Raw genomic sequence first — 20509 nt, forward strand, 5'->3', positions numbered from 1 at the left:
AACCCACGCCACTCGCATTGATCTCTTTTAACCACCAATTACATAAAATTATTAAAGTAAGGACTTATAACAGGATTAAGTGTGTTATATGAAATGTTACAGATTCCAAAGTAGAGAGGAATGCGAGGGACAATGCAAGAAGGGCGGAGTGCCGGTACCACCAGTGGACGTGAGTGACACACCACACACAATTACCTATCACACAAGACACAATTATCTTCGGTTGTATGACTGACCCCCATTATTATTGCTGTAATAGCAACTGTATAGTTGCAATGTCAAAAGCCACCATTTTAATGGTTAGTTCACAGCATTTTGGCAATTGACCCATACACACAATATGACAGTAATAAATAAGAATGTCTTTGCTAAAAGTAGACTGGCCGTAGCGCACTAGTTCGATAAACGCTATCGCATCGGTGCGTCCCTATCGCACTTACAAATAGTGCGGTCTGACGTTAACTGTTTATCACGCGACCATTGCATGCTTGCCGTTCAGATATTGCCCTTAGGTATATCGTGAACTAACTTTCTCGTAAAATTTTATCGTCATTTATAAATCCAATTTTAACCATCCGAATTCTAATGCTAAAAATTCCAGTTCAATCTATTATATATTCTGTGGTTCAGTGCCGATTTTTCAATAGCTGATAAGTCTGAACTAATGTGACTAAAGTTTTTATCTAAAAATCTATTTCTTCTTCTTCCAAAACAAAAGGATCAATGCCGCACGCCAGTGTCACTCGAGCCTTGCGGAGAATCGAGCATCGCTTTCTACTACGACTCCGAACAGTCTCACTGTATCCCCGCCCCGATCGGGGGCTGCACAGAGTATGCGAACAAATATAGCACTGAGGAAGAGTGCTTGAGGAGTTGCGGCGAATTCAAAGGAAAAGGTGAGCTACTCACTTTTATGGATATTCGGACAAGTTGCCTATTTTAGAAATCCAATTGAAATTTTCTCTATCAAAGAAACATCTCATTGATTCACGTACTAGAATGGATCTCACCTATACCTTGTCGTAATTATCCAGGATAGAAATCTTGAAACGACTAGAAATACGGACGAAAAGTTACAATATCATTCATATTCAAAGTCATTTATTTGTCATTGAGAACCTTTTTCATCGTTCTGAAAATTTTCATTAAACATCGATTTAATTTAATTTAGTTCATCAGAAAACATTAACGCGACCTACCGTCGTCGCTGCCTTCTCTGTATCAGATGGCCTAATAGTCGGAGTGACAGTCATTGACGCTACGAGGCGTAACGCAGTCTGGCTCTGTCATACCACTACAAAAGAGCGATAGGGAGAGCTAGCTTCGGTATGCTTATGAACTCGATTGACTGATTTCGATTATGTCCTCCATTCTGTCCACTGTCATATGATCGCCATGGCTTGACATTTCTTGTATGCCCTTAGACGTGTGCCGCGCGCCGCTCGACCCCGGCCCATGCCGCACCTCATCCCAGAAGTACTACTGGAACCTGCGCGAGGGCCGCTGCGAGCCCTTCACGTACGGCGGCTGCGGCGGCGGCCCCAACCGCTTCTCCAACCAGCCCGAGTGTGAGGAGGTCTGCGGGCATCTGGCCATCGGTAATCGCATAAAACTTATCTTTGATATTGACACTAGGTATCGTCAGGTGACAAACAATGCTCACTAGTTACTTTAAACCACCACTATAAAGCTTGCTTGAAACATGTGGAACTCTTTCATGACTGTACAACCCAATATAGGACCTTGATTTGCGGCTGCATTTGTGACAGCTAAAAGCAGGGGCCTTGTCAGGAGGAGCTTTGTACTAATGTGGTACATTAAGGCTATGGACTTGTGTTGGTAATTAATGAGTTTTGCTTGTCACCTGACCTTTCACGTTATGTACTTGTAGTTAATTGCATCCTTAGTTTTTGGTTTTCGTTTAATGCTAACATATGAAACTTCATCTTCCTTCTAAACTAATAATTGTACTCGAAAAAGTATTTTAGATTCACTATAGAGTTCATTTAATCGCACCACTTTGAGAATCCACTACATTTAAAAAATATAAAAGCGTCCTCATACCAAGCTATAAAGTTCGAGGACGTGGTGCCGTCCGACTCTTAAATAAGAATTTCAATATCAAAACGCGCGTTAAAATCAGCTCGTACAACGTGGTGGACTCTCAAAACTGGACATTCAAGAAGTAAAACTATCTTTAAATCCTCTGCCCTCTTGAACTTGCTTGTGTGCTTGGCACTTGGCCCGTGTATGGCATGTGGGTCGCTCGCAGACCCGGCGTGCGGGCTGCCGCCGGCGCCGGGCGCGCCGTGCGCGGGTGACGCCGCCGCAGGGCGCCAGCGCTGGCACCACAGCTCTCTCTACGGCGAGTGCCGTCTCTTCGTCTTCTACGGGTGCGAGGGCAACGGCAACAACTTCCGGACCAAGGAGGAGTGCGAGCGGCACTGCAGCCCGCCGCCGGCAGGGAACGGTATTCGCTTTGCTCGACTCTGCTTGCATGCCAGTACTTTCGTCTTTCCGGGTCCTTGGTTAACGATTTAGAATCTAGTAGAAATGCATGTTCGTGATAGTATTAAATATAAAGGCAATTTGAAAGCTCTGACTTTGACCAAAAGAAATTCTGTAAAGCATTGTCAAAGTCTCCAACGCAGGCAATATTTATTTAAAGTTATGTCAAAGAGTAAGGGTAGGTTGCATCAAACAGTCAGCCACCGAATTTTGCGTTCGCAATTTTTTTAGTATGAGATATTCCATATAGTTCTACAGCGTGACGTTGATGTGTTTTTGATGCAACTGGCCCTAAAACTTCTCGTCGGCTCTACGAAGCTTGTTTTTTATTGGGAATTCCCTGATCAAACTGTAAGTTCCATCATATCTTTGTAGACCCCAGCGTGAACGAGGTGACTGGCTGCGAGGCTGCCCAGGCCGAGTGCGCGGCGCTATCGTGCCCGTACGGAGTCGACAGGACTAGGGATCCATACGGCTGTGACAGGTACGTACAATGACGCCAATGCTTTACACATCGTTCAAGGAGTAATACCCTGGATATTATGTCAGCTCTGAAGGTACTGTTTCAAATTATGACAAATGAGGTAAGTAATCCTGACATAACAATAAAAAGAATACCGATGACTGGGCGAACTGGGGCAGAAAATGCTGCAAAACGAAATCTGAGCTTCGAATCTTGATTACGACAGGATACTACCGGTACGATCTTTACGATGAGCAAAACTGGAAAGAGATTTTGATTGAAAGAGTTTATTGCTGAGCTTTCTTGTTTCTTAAGGATCAGCTGCGTTATTGTGTACCTTACTTGTTTCAGTTTCTGGTGGTCCTAAAGGCTCCAATATTATGTGTCTGCTCGACTTTTTGTATGCATTGAGATTTTCATTCCCGTTTTAGATGTACCTGCATAGCCCACCCGTGCGAAAACAAGCAGTGTCCGGACGGCCAACGCTGCGTGATCGTTGTTAACTATGACGCCACCACAGGCAGCACGAAGTATGTTGGAGATTGTGGAGTAGGTTGGTACCAACAGTTTTTTTCCTTCCTGATGCATTTTCGAATGTCCAATACCTATAGCCTTGTACAAACACATTGACTTGAATCTTTAAATTCAGATGGGTTTGACATTTACAACAAGTATTTGGAGAACCTAGTTTCCAGATGTCAGGGAATGTACATGTCACAAAAGAAGCAAATTTAAAGGCAATTTGACAGAATTCGGTTGCAATCGACTTTATTCAGTTTGGTCTTAGATCATTTCATCGCTTCATTCTTTCCAATTGACTTGTATATTTGATGATTTGAAACCAGCTTTCTGTGAGTAATGTCTATAATTTGTTGTACAGCGGAGAAACCTGGCACGTGTCCCGCGGAGGAGGCAGATCCTTCCAGCACCTGCCACGTGGAGTGTAACGATGACGCCGACTGTCGCGGCGAGCAGAAGTGCTGCAGCAGCGGATGCAGCAGGCTGTGTCGGGAGCCAGAGGGCGCGGAGCCGGCACCAGGTCAGTAACTACATCCCCATGTCCTGCTGAGGAGGCAGCACCTGCCTCGTGGTGACAACATCTCCATGTCCTGCAGAGGAGGTAGAGCCTGCCACGTGGAGTGACCAGGGCGAGGACTGTAGCGGCGAGCAGAAGTGCTGGATGCAGCAGGCTGTGTCAGCAGCGGATGCAGCAGGCTGTGTAGACAACATCTCCATGATCCAGAGGAAGTGCTGCAGCAGCGGATGCAGCAGGCTGTGTCAGAGCCAGAGGGTGCAGAGCCATTACCAGGTTAGTACCTACATGGTGGACAACATCTCCATGTCCTGCAGAGGAGGTAGAGCCTGCCACGTGGAGTGATGAGGGCGAGGACTGCAGCGGCGAGCAGAAGTGCTGCAGCAGCGGATGCAGCAGGCTGTGTAGAGATCCAGAGGGCGCGGAGCCGGCACCAGGTGAGTAATTACAAGTTGGACGTTATCTCCATGTCCTGCAGGAGGAGGCAGCGCCTGCCACTTGGAGTGATGTGGTCGGGGACTGCCACGGTGAGCACAAATGGCACTTCGTCATCGAAATTCTTATGAAATTCCTTGTAGTGGTAAGATATATATTCATTGTATACTCAACCTTATGCATCCTATATAACCGTGCCTTGTACCCAATACAGTATTTGTTTGATTCACATCCTTCCCAACGTCCTCCGTACATGACGACCGTGACAGGATTATTTTCGTGAAAAAGTGGCACCTCGTAATCCACGTTCTTATGAAATGGCTATTCATCTCCGATCTATTTGGAAGATGTTTCTTTCTTCATCAAGGTCAAAATATTAATGTCAAATAACTTATGTTAGAGTTAATTCCAATAACCTACTGGCCTATCACCAGAAAATCATATTATTAATCTGCTTTAAACATCGATTACAAACTTAATAGGTTTGCTAAGTAATAATAATACAATGTTTCCCTCAGTCGACTGCTCGGCGGAGCAGGCCCGATGCGCGTCGCTGCAGTGCGAGCTGTCGATGCAGAGGACTCGACTGCAGAATGGCTGCGAGCGATGCGACTGCGTCAGGACTGAGCCCAACTGCCAGCCGTTCGTGGACGAGTGCAACGCGCTCAAGTGCAACTATGGACCGATCACTAGGACTACTGACGCTGATGGATGCGAGAGGTAACTCCCCATAGAACTGTTTCCATATTACAATTATCATGTCATATATTCCTGGTTTGCATGCGTGGCAAAGTCTCGGCATGAGGTGGTAATGAGCAAGAGCGAATACACGGGATACAGGTGCCGTAGCCGAATGGCATTTCTCCGATGCGAAACGAAAACGAAACGCCGCGAAAGGTAGTCTGGCCTTGTCCCGCCAATACGCACGAGAGATAGAGATAGATATCTACGAGCGTTTCGTTTCGCGAGCGTTTGTGCCATTCGGCTACGTACCCTGACTTACAATCAGGGTTGGGGGGGTTTAGTTAGTCAAACTGTAGTAAAAAAAAACTCACGGAGTAGCATGATAAAATTTTACTGGACCGGTCCTTGGTAATTATTATTAATCAATCGCTCTAAATAACACATGACTGCGTCCCTGAGGCGTCTGATTTGCCACGCATGTAGATAAGTAAAATCAGACTTTAAAGGTCCCCATACCTACTGCAAATTATATTTATCTTCTCAAAATATTTATGAGTCTTCTTTGGTTTAGGTGTACGTGCATAGCTCACCCGTGCGAAGGCAAGCAGTGCCCAGAGGGCCAACGCTGCACGGTGACGGCCTCGTACGACGGCCCGACCGGCAGCACACAGTACACTGGCGATTGCGCGATTGGTTCGTATATTCCTCCCTTCAATTATTTCTTTAGTATCATCATCGTCCCAAATGACTGGGCAAGCGAATGATGAGGTATCATCATTATCTGAGGTGTTACAGCCACGAGTGGACCTAGTCAAGCAAATCGTTTCAATCTGCAGACCTAGTACACTAGTGTGATACTTATAGCCTATCGCATCGCATGAACTACCTACGGCATTCAACATTATGTATCTATAATGCCAAGAGCGTATTCGGATATTTTTATGTCGAAATCTTTGTCGATTTTTTGCTAGAAAATACTAATTACTTAACCCTTCTCTTAACCAACTATTACTTCACCAGTGGACAAGCCCGGCACATGCCCCGCGGAGCAGAGCTCCTCAGGCTCCTGCCACGTGGAGTGTAACGACGACGCGGACTGCCGCGGCGTGCAGAAGTGCTGCAGCAGCGGCTGCAGCCGCCTCTGCCGCGCGCCAGCTGGACCCGAGAATGAAGTGCAGATGCCTCGTGAGTACATATTACTCTCAACAGTGGACAAGCCCGCGGAGCAGAGCTCCTCAGACTCCTGCCACGCGGAGGGTAACGACGACGCGGACTGCCGCGGCGTGCAGAAGTGCTGCAGCAGCGGCTGCAGCCGCCTCTGCCGCGCGCCAGCTGGACCCGAGAATGAAGTGCAGATGCCTCGTGAGTACATATTACTCTCAACAGTGGACAAGCCCGCGGAGCAGAGCTCCTCAGACTCCTGCCACGCGGAGGGTAACGACGACGCGGACTGCCGCGGCGTGCAGAAGTGCTGCAGCAGCGGCTGCAGCCGCCTCTGCCGCGTGCCAGCTGGACCCGAGAATGAAGTGCAGATGCCTCGTGAGTACATATTACTCTCAACAGTGGACAAGCTGCCTCGTGAGTACATATTACTCTCAACAGTGGACAAGCCCGCGGAACAGAGCTCCTCAGACTCCTGCCACGCAAGTACATATTAACAACTTAGGGAGACCGAGGTGACAAAGTCGATTTTTGGGAACTTATTAACTATCAGCAAGTTCGCAATAGAGCGCGTTTGCTAGGTCAAAACTTAAAGTAAAAAAACCAGCGCTGTTGTGAGCCTGCTAATAGTTAAGTTCCCAAAATTCGACGTTGTCACAACTAACCTCGGTCTCTCCTACATTCGATTCATCTCGATCTCAGGCAGAGTGATGGCAGGTGGGCCAAAATGTTGACAGAATGGTGACCGCTTTCGAATGTAAGAAGCGCCTGATGGTATCCGTTGGTTCATTGGGTGGACGACATTCGAAAAACTGCGGGTCACCTCTGGATGAGACTAGGCTATGACAGGGATAAGTGGCGTACCTACACGAAGCTCCCTTCGTGTAGCTAGGTAAATACCATTCTGAGCATAGGCCTCCGCCTGCAATGGGCGATTAACGGCTGAAATGATGATGATGATGATGAATCTTGATCTCAGTGTTCCGAATCTACCGTCTTGCCTATAATTAATGTAGATTCAAATAAACTACAAGTATTAGTGTCCTAAAAGACTGACCCAACGGCGTCTTTGTTACTCGTAAAAGTATAACCCTTGGTTCTGTTGCAGGGGAACCTCAAGCGCCAGCACCGAATCCAGAGACGGAACATGAAGTGAGCTCATCTGAAGGAGGCACCGCGACACTGCGCTGTCTGTTCCACAGCAACCCGCCACCCAAGATCACGTGGAGGAAGGGAGAGATCACGGTACGTTCATGTCTCGCTTGTACCATTAGAATAATCCGAGAACCCACCGCTAACATATCCAGCATCTAACCCAAAGAAGTAGCAAGAAGTAACCATCAAAATATGACACTGTACAGGAATATTTTACTAATGTCACCTTGTAATGTACTATATTTTATGCAAATAAATAATTTATTTAAGACTTCAAGGTATTTGTACTACAAGTCGTACATTTGAAATAATCCACTACTAGTAAATATTGACCTGTTGCGTACTGTAACGAGAATTCCCCGATCGATCATATTTAAAAAGTGTTTATATAGATAAGGTGCCAACAGCAGGGTATTGCGTGTAATGGTAAATAATAACAACGGGTCATTAACACCAATTATTATTCAATATTTTTATCGTTTCGTCGAAACAGTCGAAGCTTTATTCATGATGCCTATCTTAATTCTCAAGGAAAATATTGTTTATGAAAAGAGAGTCCCTCATTGTTACACCAAATAGAGAGGAATTCAAATTTTTATGTGTAAGGAGCACTTAAAAAATTAAACTCTTTCTTAATTTCAACTGGCCTCTCCCTATAAGGCACTGGTCCCACTGCGAGCTAGTATGAGCTATCGGCTATAAAAACGAACAAAAGATGAGCACTCCCGTGCAAATAAAAGAGACACGGCGATATTGATAGTTCACCGCTGGGCGAGTACCTAACTGTAAACATTGCCGTGTCTCTTGTGATCATCTGGCGAAACTCTTAACCTTAGGCCTGAGTGGACGCTTGGTCCGGGCTCGTGCAGCGGGACGGGCTCGCCGTGCTATGCAGCATCGACTCAGGGCACTTGTATGAGCTTCAATTGTTTGACATGCACGCCACACGCCCCGCCCCGCTCCACGCCCAATATGAGCGTGCACGCAGGTCTTACACATATACTGTTCTGACCTTGTTCGGTTTTCCGACAGATCGACGGCAACCAAGGCCGCTACCGCCTGACCTCTGACGGCGCGCTGCAAATTGTGTCACTGTACCGCGACGACTCAGGTGTCTACATCTGTGTGGCCGAGAACGAACTGGGAACCTCGCAGCAGGAGATCGAGCTGCGTGTTGACGGTAAGGTCTCCTGAAAAATCATCATCCTCCTTGCGTTAGTCACAATAGTTCATAGGATACAGGTACAAATCTCAAACTGGCTATGGACTTTTAATACATTTGTTTCGTTTTGAAAAAAGAAATGCACCATGTTGTTGTATGAGATCGGCCTGGTCGCGGTATTGCGCACTTAGCGACGGCGGCAGAGACGACCATAGGTTGAGGCAAGATAAGAGTGATGGGACCTTTTTTTCGCACCTATAGCCGTTGTTCGCAGCTGTTGGCTTAGATAAAAGTCGTTGCCGGGCCGTGACAATTTTATTAATGGAACATTGCCAGGTACCTTAGATTTTCAGCAGAACATGTTGATTTAAAGACTTACCTACATAAATACATAACTTTAATATCTACAGCTCAGCTATCTTCTAACGTTTTCCTTGTATTTTCTTAAACCATTAAAAGTAGGTAGAGATTTCTTTATTGGAATGGCATGCCCTTTCTCCCTATTTTCTCTTGTAGTTAGAACTTTAATTGCAATTTCTATTAAACTTTAAGATAAGTTCTTCTTTTAACTTATAAACGAATCGATAAAGAATGTTTCGAAACTTAGATCCAGAAACATTATCACGCAACTGAAAGTAACTCTCGCCAATTCTTTTCCTACTAAAACCTAGTCAAATTAGGTATACTATAATACTGATTACAGTAGGTAGGTATATTTATTATTAGGTATATATATTTATGGTTTGATGTTGTATTCATTCAAGAGTACATTTGGGTAGGTTCATTAGCCCGCATTCTTCATTCAACAGATAAGTCTCGTAACAGCACCGCCACTGTTCTCATAACAAATACAATAATCACCTTTATTATTTAAACCGAATGACCAAAATTAGGTTCTTTTAATAATGGAATTTTTTAAATTGCCCGTAACATCCGGGCAAAATGTAAAAGTACTAAAGATCAGTGTAAAGTTCTAAACATATATGACGTGTGCGCTGTGCTAATGACTAGGTTATCAGCCCAGATGCTCGGATAAACAGGTCGTTGTGAGCTAGTAAACAAATTAGTCGAGTCGACGGTGACCTTTAACCCTGCCGACGGCGATAGCTCCCGCCATCCGCTGAATGCATCTAATGTTACATATGATTATTCCGGTCGATCAAATTTACCAATGTGTAATGTAAGGTACCTAAAATCGAATATATTCCTGGTACAAATCTTAATACCTATCTACGGTTACTTCGGGCGGAATGCGATTGTTGTTTACGGTCCTGTACTTACCTATAGAAACAATAGGGAACTTGACTGTTCTTAAAATAATATATTTTATACTATGCACAAAATAAAGCATCAGATAATTATTAGAAAAACATGGACAGAAGTTATTTTTAAATCGAATTTATATTTAATAAGTCAGGTAGAAATATATAAAGTAACGGAATTGACCGTGACGTCACTCAATTCGATTTCATATTAATTCCATATTAGCAAGTCGTTCAAATTCGTTTTGACAGTTCTTAAAAAGAAGCTGATTTGACTAGGAGGCAAGTAGCTAGTATTTTTACGGAAAAGTACGAACGTGTCATGCTATTTCAGTTAGTCTTAGTACAAGACGTACTGACACTGCCTGAACTAGCATGACAAATACGAAAATCTTTTCTCACTACATCTGTATCAGGCATTTAAACACAGTTTATCGTGGCAAGTTGACCGGCAGCCGAGTAACCTTTCCCAGTCAACACTCGTTTATCTAAACACGATTAGCGATATATGCGACTTCCGAGTTCCCCTATCGTGCAGTCTATATCAGCCTTTATACAGTCGACAGTCTTGCCTTGTACAGTCTCTCTCGTCTCGCAAAGATGGTCGCGCGTGTTTGTGTCCTGTTACTCATCGCAAGCGCTCTGGCGCACCCTTACCAAGGTTCACGTTTCAAAACATTTTTATCGATCTTTTCGCTGGTTTTGGACGTTCCCAGATGTTTGTAGAATCATGATTCCATTGTCACAAGGGTTCATTTTGTCACTGACCTAATCGAGGTATGTTGTTGCGATTTGTGTTGTGTTTTTGTAAATTCATATCATATTTAACGACGTATTTTCAACCATCATTCAAACATTTTCCTACTTTTGCAAACTTTACCTCAAACAAGTTTATTTTTGTTTATAAATACATAAAATTATAGTTGTTTTATTTGGGAATGTCCAAACCAACATTTTTCATAACAGTGTGTTTTGTCTTACATCTTCTGTAGTTTAGTTTAACTATCACTAACTGCTGAACTTGTGAATGCTGGAACGACCTTGCACCCATTAACGCTCGAATTCAATGGAAAGTTTATAATATCAAGTGGGCAAACTTCGAGCATTCTCAAGTTCAAGTAGAGTAGAAGCTAACAAATGGTGGTGGATAGGTCCCGTGGAAGCGCCCGCCGGGATCGTCGGCGAGTCCGAATCGGAAGTGATCGGTGATATCGGACATAAGCTCCGTATCCGGTGCCTCGCGTACGGGTTCCCGACGCCGTCGATAGCGTGGTACCACCGCCCGACGGGGACTATGGTTCCTTACGACAGCGCGAAGTACGAAGCCAGAGGAAACGAGTTGCTGATCAAGTCACTTGGGATTGATACGTTGGGAGAGTACACGTGTCAGGTGTTCAACGGGCTAGGGAAAGCGGTGTCGTGGACGGTGACGGTGCGGGCGGAGCGCGCGGACGCGAGCTGGCCCGACAGCCCGTACCTGGTGCAGCGCGGCATCGCGCCGCCGCCGCGCCCGCGGACCGAGCCCCCGGCCCCGCAAGAAGAGCGATACCCATCATACCCGGTTGATATCCCGCCCGTACCTCCGCAGTACACCGGTAAGAATAGGGGATACGTGTGGCACAGTTTTTAAGACCAAATTCACTTGTTACACTTTTTGTGAGTCAAATAATCGACAAACCGATCTATTTCGAAATAAATATGTCTATCAAAAAGCCTCAAAATAAATTAAAAACTGTGCTACAAACCCACGTAACATGCATTGCTTTGTTAACTCGTAGTTTGATCTCCTAGTTTTGCACGCTGCATGATCTGTTCTCGCACGTTCTTCTTTACTTAATGTTACACAAACATCATAGACACACCTTTGGTATTTATGTTACAGATGTAGTACATAATAATGCCCATCGTATTTTCTCGGACACGTTCGTAGTTGTCATGCTAGTTCGGTCAACGTTAGTACATCTTGTCTTGTACTGAGGTCGACTGAAAAAGCATGAGACGATCGTCAGTTTCCTTGAAAATATGAAGGAAGAACATTTCGCACTAGATCTGTATTGTGTATATCGACGTCTTGTCAAAGAGATTGATGATCTACTACAAAAATATGGCTCGGATTGCGCACAATTTGAACGAGTAACTAGGTGTTGTATTATATATTATATTATATGTATGTCCGCACATATTATTTTGCAGAATATTTAGTCAGTCCTGACTAGGGAACAAGTCAAATTAGGTACCTACCTATATTATGTTTTTTAAACTTGTTCCCTAGTACAGTCGCCATCAAATATATCAGAGCGGCCAAGGTGACAAATATCAGATCACGCTTTTATTCTCAAGGCGTTTAGGCACTGGTCCCACCGCGAGCTAGTAAGCTATGAGCTATCGGCTATAAAAACGAACAAAAGATAATCACTCCCGTGCAAATAAAAGAGACACGGCGATGTTTATAGTTACTCGCCCAGCGGTGAGCTATCAATATCGCCGTGTCTCTTTTATTTGCACGGGAGTGCTTATCTTTTGTTCGTTTTTATAGCCGATAGCTCATAGCTTACTAGCTCGCGGTGGGACCAGTGCCGTAGGGTGCCTTTCCACCTGAGATGTGCTACGCTACGTTCCTATGTATGTGTCTGATATCCACTAATCAGCTTCGTCAAACCCCTTCCCACTAGCACTAAGCTTTGTGGAACAATGAACATGATTGGTGGATATCAAACACATCCATACGTAACGCATCTCTGGTGTAAAGGCACCCTAAGTGTGTGTTCAGATACTTTTGAGTATATCGGCAGCTCCTATATATCTGATGATGACTGCAAGTATAATTCTGTTAATTCTGTTCTATAATAAATGTCAATGCGCAGTGCCGGTGCGAACTTCGCTCCGCGCGCCGCAGACGGCGCTCGCGACGGGAGGGAGACTCGAACTCTCATGCGAGGTGGATGGGCACCCTGAACCTCGCGTCTACTGGACCAAGGACAACGTGCAACTGGCTGAAAGCGACAGGATCTACATCACACGTTAGTATCATTATAAAAACCGCTAAGTAACGCCTGATTCTATCGATCATTCGATCATTTCAATATATCTCTTTATGATTGTAAATCCTGTGGCAGGGTTTCATTGACAGTTCCATATGATATTAAAACATCGCGACTGCCGGCCTAGTCGGAGTAACAATCGTTCAGGCTCCGTAGCAAGCGAAACGCAACCAGTTCTGTCGCACCAATAAAGAGATAACTAATTAACTATGATAGGTACGCTACGAAGAGTGGATTGTCATTTCCACAAAGCCGGCACTCACTTACTTTTGCGTTAGGTATTTATATGATCCACTTTCGATATACGTTTCGTAACCATCTAGTAATGGAGCTACAATAGGATATACCTACGCAAATGCTGAAATCAAATCGCCTTGATGCATGCTTTATCATGGTGAAAACTTTTCAAAACAATTGTATTATTATGTATAAGTTACTCTATGATGCAGGTCATGTGACAGTGCTGCTCTCTGGCGGCAGAATATTGCGGTAGGTATCTAATTAAAATAATACGTTTTATTCTTCCACATTACAGCGGCTCGTCTCAGCGTAAGCCGCCTGGTAGAAGAGGATGCCGGTGTGTATGGATGCCACGCCGACAACGGACACAGCAGCCACCACTCCGTGGTGCAGATCAGCGTACAGAGTGAGTATTGATACTAACGAAATCAAGAACTCGCCTGGTGGGTACTCGTGAACTTTGCTCAGATGCCGGAGAACCCGCTGGGCAGGTTCTCGACATACAAGCGGGCGGTTATAAATTACGACCGGTTTCTGACGTAGAGAACCATTTTTTGTATAGTAGTGAATGTGTTAACGACTTTATTATTTAAATTGACATATTATTTCGGGTACTTATTCAAAATGGTGTCAGTACATTGGCGTAATTGACGTTGTGCACAAATGCGAACCAAGCGTATAGACGATGCGACTAATCGCATTCTAGTGTTCCAACAAAGAGCGTCAAACGAGAATGTTCTTTAAAAAATATCTAGATTGCCTACCTATTCCTTGCCTTTGAAATCTAGGTTCACTTCGATAAATCTACTCGCAATCCTAGATGACACGAATAAAAACAGAGTGAGATGGCATTATGCTAATGTTTCATTTATGTATCTTGCAGAACTGTACATCCCAGAACTGTGCAAGGATAACCAGTACTTCGCCGACTGCAAGCTTATAGTGAGAAGCAAGCTATGCCGACACGAATACTACTCCAAGTAAGTGTCCGTAAATATTTTAGGACAAACTTAATTAATTTGCACGTCCACCTTGTAGAAAATCGCAGCCAAACAACACTGTACACATAGTGTCGTGTTGGTAAATATAAGGTTGCCAGAGCTCAACGACGACGAGAAGTGCTAAAACACCCTAAAGTTGATAAGATGCACGTAATAAATCTGTAATTGCAGGCGTTCATGAAAACTGCTTAGGTACCTACTGTAGTGCTTGTTTTCCATGGAATCAATATAAAAACTCTATCGTTTTTATAAACTGAAATAGATACCATACACTAAAGAAAAAGCGATCAAGCCCACTGGTGGCGAAGCCGGGAATCGAACCCGGGTCTCTAGCTAACGCGGCTGACGTGATAAACCGCTACACCACCCCGACCGTTTCTCTTTAGTGTATGGTATCTATTTCAGTTTATAAATTATATATCAGTAGTGTTACTACTTAAAAAAACAAATCAAAAAATATTTAATAAAATAATTTGATTTGTTCCCTACATTTCACGTTTTTGTTCAATCCAAACGTAGGTACACTTGCACGGGTAGCATGGTCGCGCGATAGACGATAAAATATCAGGCCGTCCCTATCGCACTATTAGTAAGTGCGATAGGAACGGCCATATGTTTTATCATTTATCGCGCGACCATAATTTCCTGCCTGTACATATATTGTTTAAATCATAAATTGGATTCTAACTACATTCTGACCAAAAACAGTAGAAATTAAAAAGTGGCAACATTGTAGTGTGATCCCTTTCAAATCAATGTGTGAGAAAACAGGACGACACTACGATGTTGCCACTTTTTAATTTTTACTCTTTTTGGTCAGACTGTAGTTAGAATCCAAAGACTTTTGACCTTGGGAAAAAAAAACCTTGTATTGGTACAAGTCAATACCATAAAGCTCAAAAATAGCGTCGGCCAGAATTAATTCATTACAAATGATTCGTCACAGGTTCTGCTGCAAGTCGTGTGTGGAGGCGGGCGCGCTGGACGCTCAGACCTTGGAGTTCCAAGGAGACTCAGCGTTCACCTACAAGAAGAAGTAAACGCGTAATGTGACCAATGAACACCCGTGGATGCTCGCCCTTACATCAACTGTGTGTAGCGGGCTTAAAATGGTCGCCTTGATCCATAGACAAACCACCACTCTCCAAAGAAACTGTTTTTAATTTTAGAAATTATAGACAAAATTTATCAGTCAGTAAAAAAACGCGGCAAATTAAAAAAATAGGTGCGAAATAAAAATTGTTATTGTTCCATACAAAACCGCGCGTTTTTCTACGTCTACGGAAAAACTTGTTTCTTGCGCATTTTGGTAATGAATAATTGAGAAGATGATGGTTTGTCGAAATTGATAAGCGTGGCCCTGTGGTTATTAGTTTCTGGTAGTAGATAGCACGCTAGTCCTTACCGAAATGTGCCTTGTAATTATAGATTGATGATACCATGGCCTAATAGTAGATATTGTAAGAAAAAAATTGTATTAAACCTCTTGCACTTGTTTACTTATGAGAAAGTGTTAGATACCGAAGAAGGGACATAGGTTATATTAAATTCATACCAAACTTACCTTTCGTGGTTATCTAAAACGTTTGCTCATTCCCAAATGAATAGTTACCTGTAAAATTAATACATTAACATACGTCTCATATAGGGTAAAACTACAGGCAAGCGTGGCATACGGATAACGGTTTACGCACAGATTAAAAATTGCCTGTACATAGGGAACTTGACTGTAGTTCAAATAAAATATTTTATACTGATTTTATACCATGCACGAAATAAAGCATCAGATAATTAAAAGAAAATCATGGACAGAGTTATTTTTAAATCCAATTTCTATTTAATAAGTGACCTCACTCAATTCGATTTCATATAAATTCCATATTAGCAAATCGTTCAAATTCGTTTTGACAGTTCTTAAAAAGAAGCTGATTTGACTAAGAGGCAAGTAGCCTATTTGTTGTTACTTAAGGTTTAATGAGAACTGGAACGAACTCTAATCATTGTATAACCAGGAGGGCGATTTTTGAATCTCGCATACGGGATTTTGTCACTAAAATACCGGTTGAAAACGGTGACTTGCTTATTATTTTCAGTGTCAATTTTCTGAATTCGAACGCGTGAGACTCAAAAATCGGCCCGCAGACCTTAATTTTTACGACCAGTTATAGTTATCAATGCCGTATAGAACATGGCGACCCTGACTAATAGATATTGTAAAGTCATTTTGCCACACCCTTTCAGGGTCCAATATCGTCACTACTTTTAAAAAATCTCGTATCTCACGTTGTTTCTCAAATTTAAAACGCAGTATACGCATTCCATACATACTTACTAATTGACAGACGAAGATACATTTTTTTTAAAAGTAGTGACGATATGTCTTGTTACATGTATGGTATGCAAATGAAGCTCATAATAGTCCATATGCCACACTTGTCCGTATTGACCTTACTTATTATTAAAGAAATAGTAGCAATCTCAATTGACATATAAGCATTCCATAATTATGTAATAGATAAAGAAAAACTAATCACGAAAGGGATCATCCTAGTGCTATTATAATTACAATTACTAATATTTTAAAATGGTTACTCGGTCAGTGTAGGTTTCAAATAAGTAGTGATTGTTTGTAGTTAAATGTATCTGTAATTTTTTATCGTCACCAAGTGCCATAACATATTTTGCTCGTGCGTTTCACTTTTACTTTATTTACTTAGTTATTTATTGATAAAATTGCAATCAATTTATTTTTATTTTTTAGTTTGATTTTATAGAGAACATACTCGTAGGTACCAATAGATTTAATAGGTATAGATAGGAAATTAGTACCTACCTATTATGTGTAAATAAATAGATAACATTAACTATGTCACAATAAGCTCCATCTGTGATGGATTCAAGATAATAATATAGTTTACAAACTTGAATGACCTACCCCGATTGAATGATGTTAAAATTTTAATTTAATTCCGAGAATAATTTTGAAGATTCCATCTTTAGTGAGATAACAAAGCTTCCTAAAATCTGAATGTAAAGATATCGTTTATCGAATATAGGTGGCGCTATTATAATCAATTTTAATTCCAATCAATAAGCGACAATGCCATCTACAGCTTCTAAAGTGAACTTCTTTGAAGATTAAGATCTAGCATATTATTAATTTAAGTTTTAATATTCTCAACTTCCATTCTTAGCGGTAGATCATTACAAGTCAGTGAGGGAAATAATTTATTTATTTCTATATATTTACGCTGTTTGTCTAAGGGTATGCAATAAATAAGATAGAGATAAGCGGTACCGTGACGTCATAATAATTTGTTACTAGGTAAGTGAATTTATATGTGACATCATTGTAAATAGAAGAAATTAAATCTCTTTAATGATATTGGGTTTATCTTTATCTTCCTGTCTCTATCTAGCCACAGTTCACACTGAAAATAACTAGATTATTGGAATTTCTACTCCTACACCAGGTCCTGATAAAATTCTTGAGGACTCTTTGTGCACGAAGAGTCATATATTTTATACTCTCAGTTTTATACGCGATGTTATTCATTTCCATAATTGTATATAGACAATATTAAAATAATAAGTTAACTACGCAATCTATAGTAAAATTGCTAACCAAACAAAAGCTATGGTAAGCATTGGAATTTTTTTGTTCATTTACGAATAAGTCCTATTTCCGAAAGTACAATCGAATAATGAACCTTAAACTGGACCTTATGAATAAAATTGAAATTGTATTACCAAAGACATATATAACTCAATCCTCTTTGGTATTACGTATGTGGTCATTAGGTTACTATGCCTGGTAAAGGGTTAATGTGTAACTTTCATTTTTGAGGCCCTTTAGTAGGCATGTCTAGGAGGCATTAACCCTTTAATCAGTAGCGGCAAAATACTTACCATCATACGACAAAAACTCATCTCTAAAATAAAAATTACAGTTCAAAATCCGTATGAGTAAACCTACGCCAAAATGGTTAAAAGGTCACATTCACTACTACCAGATAAAATGGTGCACTGCGCCCGAAACCGGTCGTAATTTGTAACCGCCCCGGCAACCTGAGCAAAGTTCACAAGTGCCCACCAGACGGGTCCTTGCTGCGAGTGTTAACCCCTCGTATGCTTAGATACGGATCCGTGCGTGGGAATTTTAATCTATTGCTTTAAATGCCAATGTCACTATTTCAATGACCAAAATACCGCATACGAACAATGGCCGCATACGAGGGGTTAAATGCAGATGTAGATTATGACAGTTCATCGCTCAGCGATATTACTAAAATGGGCTACAGGCAGTTTGAAATTAAAACAAAAAACTTGCGATAACATAAATTTTTATTTACATTCCGAAATTCACAGTCAAATTCAACAAGGAACGCCCTCCGCCACGTCAGCTGACAGTTAAAGGGAGGGCCGTCGGTCTGTTGCGCTATGCTATGTCGTATATACACGTCGCAGTCGCTGGCGCGACTAGCGGCAGGCTACGCCAAGGGTACGACCACTATATGTGCCATATAATTTACTACATGAGCTCCGTTCCATCCGCCTCTTTGAGAGCCAAATTGCGATATACTTTTACAATAATAATATATTCTTAAATACAAATGTTAAAACGTAAAAAGATTTATATATACATCAAATTATAATTTAATGTACATTATTGGACGAATATCGCCGCCTAGGAAACAAAACAATGAGTGGTCGCTGCGAGCCGCAACGGACCGGCCGGCAACTAAGTACGTCAGCTCAAACCAAGCGATAATCATGTGATGAGGTTATATTATATACCAAATAAATAAACTTATAGCCGATTCCGTTACAACCTAGCGGCGTCGACACTGGGCCTAATTACCTAGATCAAATCACTAACTCCTCTCAGTTTTCCATTTGCGATTTGATAAAGGCAATCTAGCCGATTGGGTACAATTCTTGGTGCCAGCGAGATTCTACATTTCTGTCAAGACTGTTTGGAATCTAGAATCTTGTAGGTTATTTAAACCTGAATGAATCTGTTTGCCGTCGAGAATTGCGTCCCACGTCAAAGAACGAAGAGATGTGCAAAAGTCAAATCAACGACTTAATTTAATCGTATTCGTTTGTGACAACACGCAGATGAGAATTTGTACACAATATACAACACTGGGCAGTTTCGCCGCGTAGTCCGGTTAAATTTAAACAACAGCAAACCATCACTTCCGAAAACCATCAATACCTAAGCTTAGGGCTATACGCCTATGTACAGGTCAATTCACAAGAGCTGGCACGAATGGAACGAATGTTTGAATGAAAATATGCATGTGTGTGACAGATTAACCAATAAAATGGTGGCTCTTGACAGTTACGACTGTATACCAATACAGGTGTCACTCACACAATCAAAGTTTCGTTCATTTCATTCGTGCCAGCTTTCGTGAATCGACCTGTACTGAATTACCCTCAAAATATTGTACACACGTTTATTAGCACTATAAAACACTAAAAACATATGTGCAACTGCCAAACATGGGCCACATGGCTGTGAATACGTTATTAACAAAATGGAAATTACCACTCTTGACAATTTGCGGAAGTGCCCACTACAATAACAAACCAAACCCATGCTACGTCCGCGGCAAAGTTGAATAGTCAAGAATTCAACATTCGTCGCAACCTATAATTATTCTCCGTTCTCAAAGAAATCCTGCATCATAAAAGCTTACAACGGAAAACCAGATCTACTTGAAGGAGTAAATAATAGATTTTCAGCAGTCATTTTGTCAAGCTCGTTTGGTCGAATGCGTATTATAATATCAATATACAACAGACGTGTCTGGCCACTAAAAACTTATACCATATATATAGCCTATGATGGCCAGTCTTCCATATATACTAATTTTGCGGTTTAACTTTAAATATATTATTTACTTTTTCAAATATTTTCCGAGTAGATAAGGCCGTCTTTATCACGGACTAGGCTCATCTCACCAATGTATCTGAATTCTGAGCATTCTGAACACATTATATGGGAAGAAACGTGAGTAAATCTACAGGTCATAGACCTTTTAAGTTAACGTCTGAAGCAGAGTATTCTATCATTAACAATATGTTAAGTCGCGGCGTCTTTGGATGCCTCGTTACAATGTGTAAAAAAAATTATATAAAAACAAAATTTTCAATAATAAGCAATAGCTCGTTCACAAGCCCGTCACGTGAACATACGTAAAACGCTACAAATCCATCGAAGCATCCAAAAAGGTCGAAGCGAGCGAACGTTAGTGGAGTTAGAGGATTTAAATTTCAGCCGAGTCTCAGCCGTCCACAACAGAGAATAAGTGATGTACGTAGATTAGACTAGAACGCGCGGCACAACGAGGGA

The 20509-nt window shown here is 42.0% G+C and overlaps 1 protein-coding gene across 6 annotated transcripts in view; it reads left to right on the top strand.

The window, feature by feature from the left end:
- The window catches only part of LOC125232967 (papilin-like), a 179117-nt gene extending 163181 nt beyond the window's left edge, over nt 1–15936 (top strand). For 4 of the 6 annotated variants that reach the window (XM_048138820.1, XM_048138824.1, XM_048138822.1 and 1 more), the window contains 16 exons: nt 103–169; nt 719–896; nt 1425–1598; nt 2884–2992; nt 3403–3524; nt 3852–4010; nt 4958–5159; nt 5695–5816; nt 6144–6308; nt 7393–7529; nt 8472–8619; nt 11015–11458; nt 12728–12883; nt 13440–13550; nt 14028–14124; nt 15092–15936. In XM_048138820.1, the coding sequence (XP_047994777.1) occupies nt 103–169; nt 719–896; nt 1425–1598; nt 2884–2992; nt 3403–3524; nt 3852–4010; nt 4958–5159; nt 5695–5816; nt 6144–6308; nt 7393–7529; nt 8472–8619; nt 11015–11458; nt 12728–12883; nt 13440–13550; nt 14028–14124; nt 15092–15185 (2485 nt within the window). In that variant the 3' untranslated portion in view covers nt 15186–15936. Of the gene's footprint in view, nt 1–102; nt 170–718; nt 897–1424; nt 1599–2883; nt 2993–3402; nt 3525–3851; nt 4011–4957; nt 5160–5694; nt 5817–6143; nt 6309–6380; nt 6486–7392; nt 7530–8471; nt 8620–11014; nt 11459–12727; nt 12884–13439; nt 13551–14027; nt 14125–15091 lie in introns of all 6 variants that reach the window. The other 2 variants (XM_048138821.1, XM_048138825.1) reach the window with 2 other exon arrangements.
- The last annotated feature ends 4573 nt before the right edge of the window (nt 15937–20509 follow it).

This window comes from Leguminivora glycinivorella, chromosome 13 (genome assembly GCF_023078275.1).
Source record: "Leguminivora glycinivorella isolate SPB_JAAS2020 chromosome 13, LegGlyc_1.1, whole genome shotgun sequence".
Lineage (NCBI taxonomy): Eukaryota > Metazoa > Arthropoda > Insecta > Lepidoptera > Tortricidae > Leguminivora > Leguminivora glycinivorella.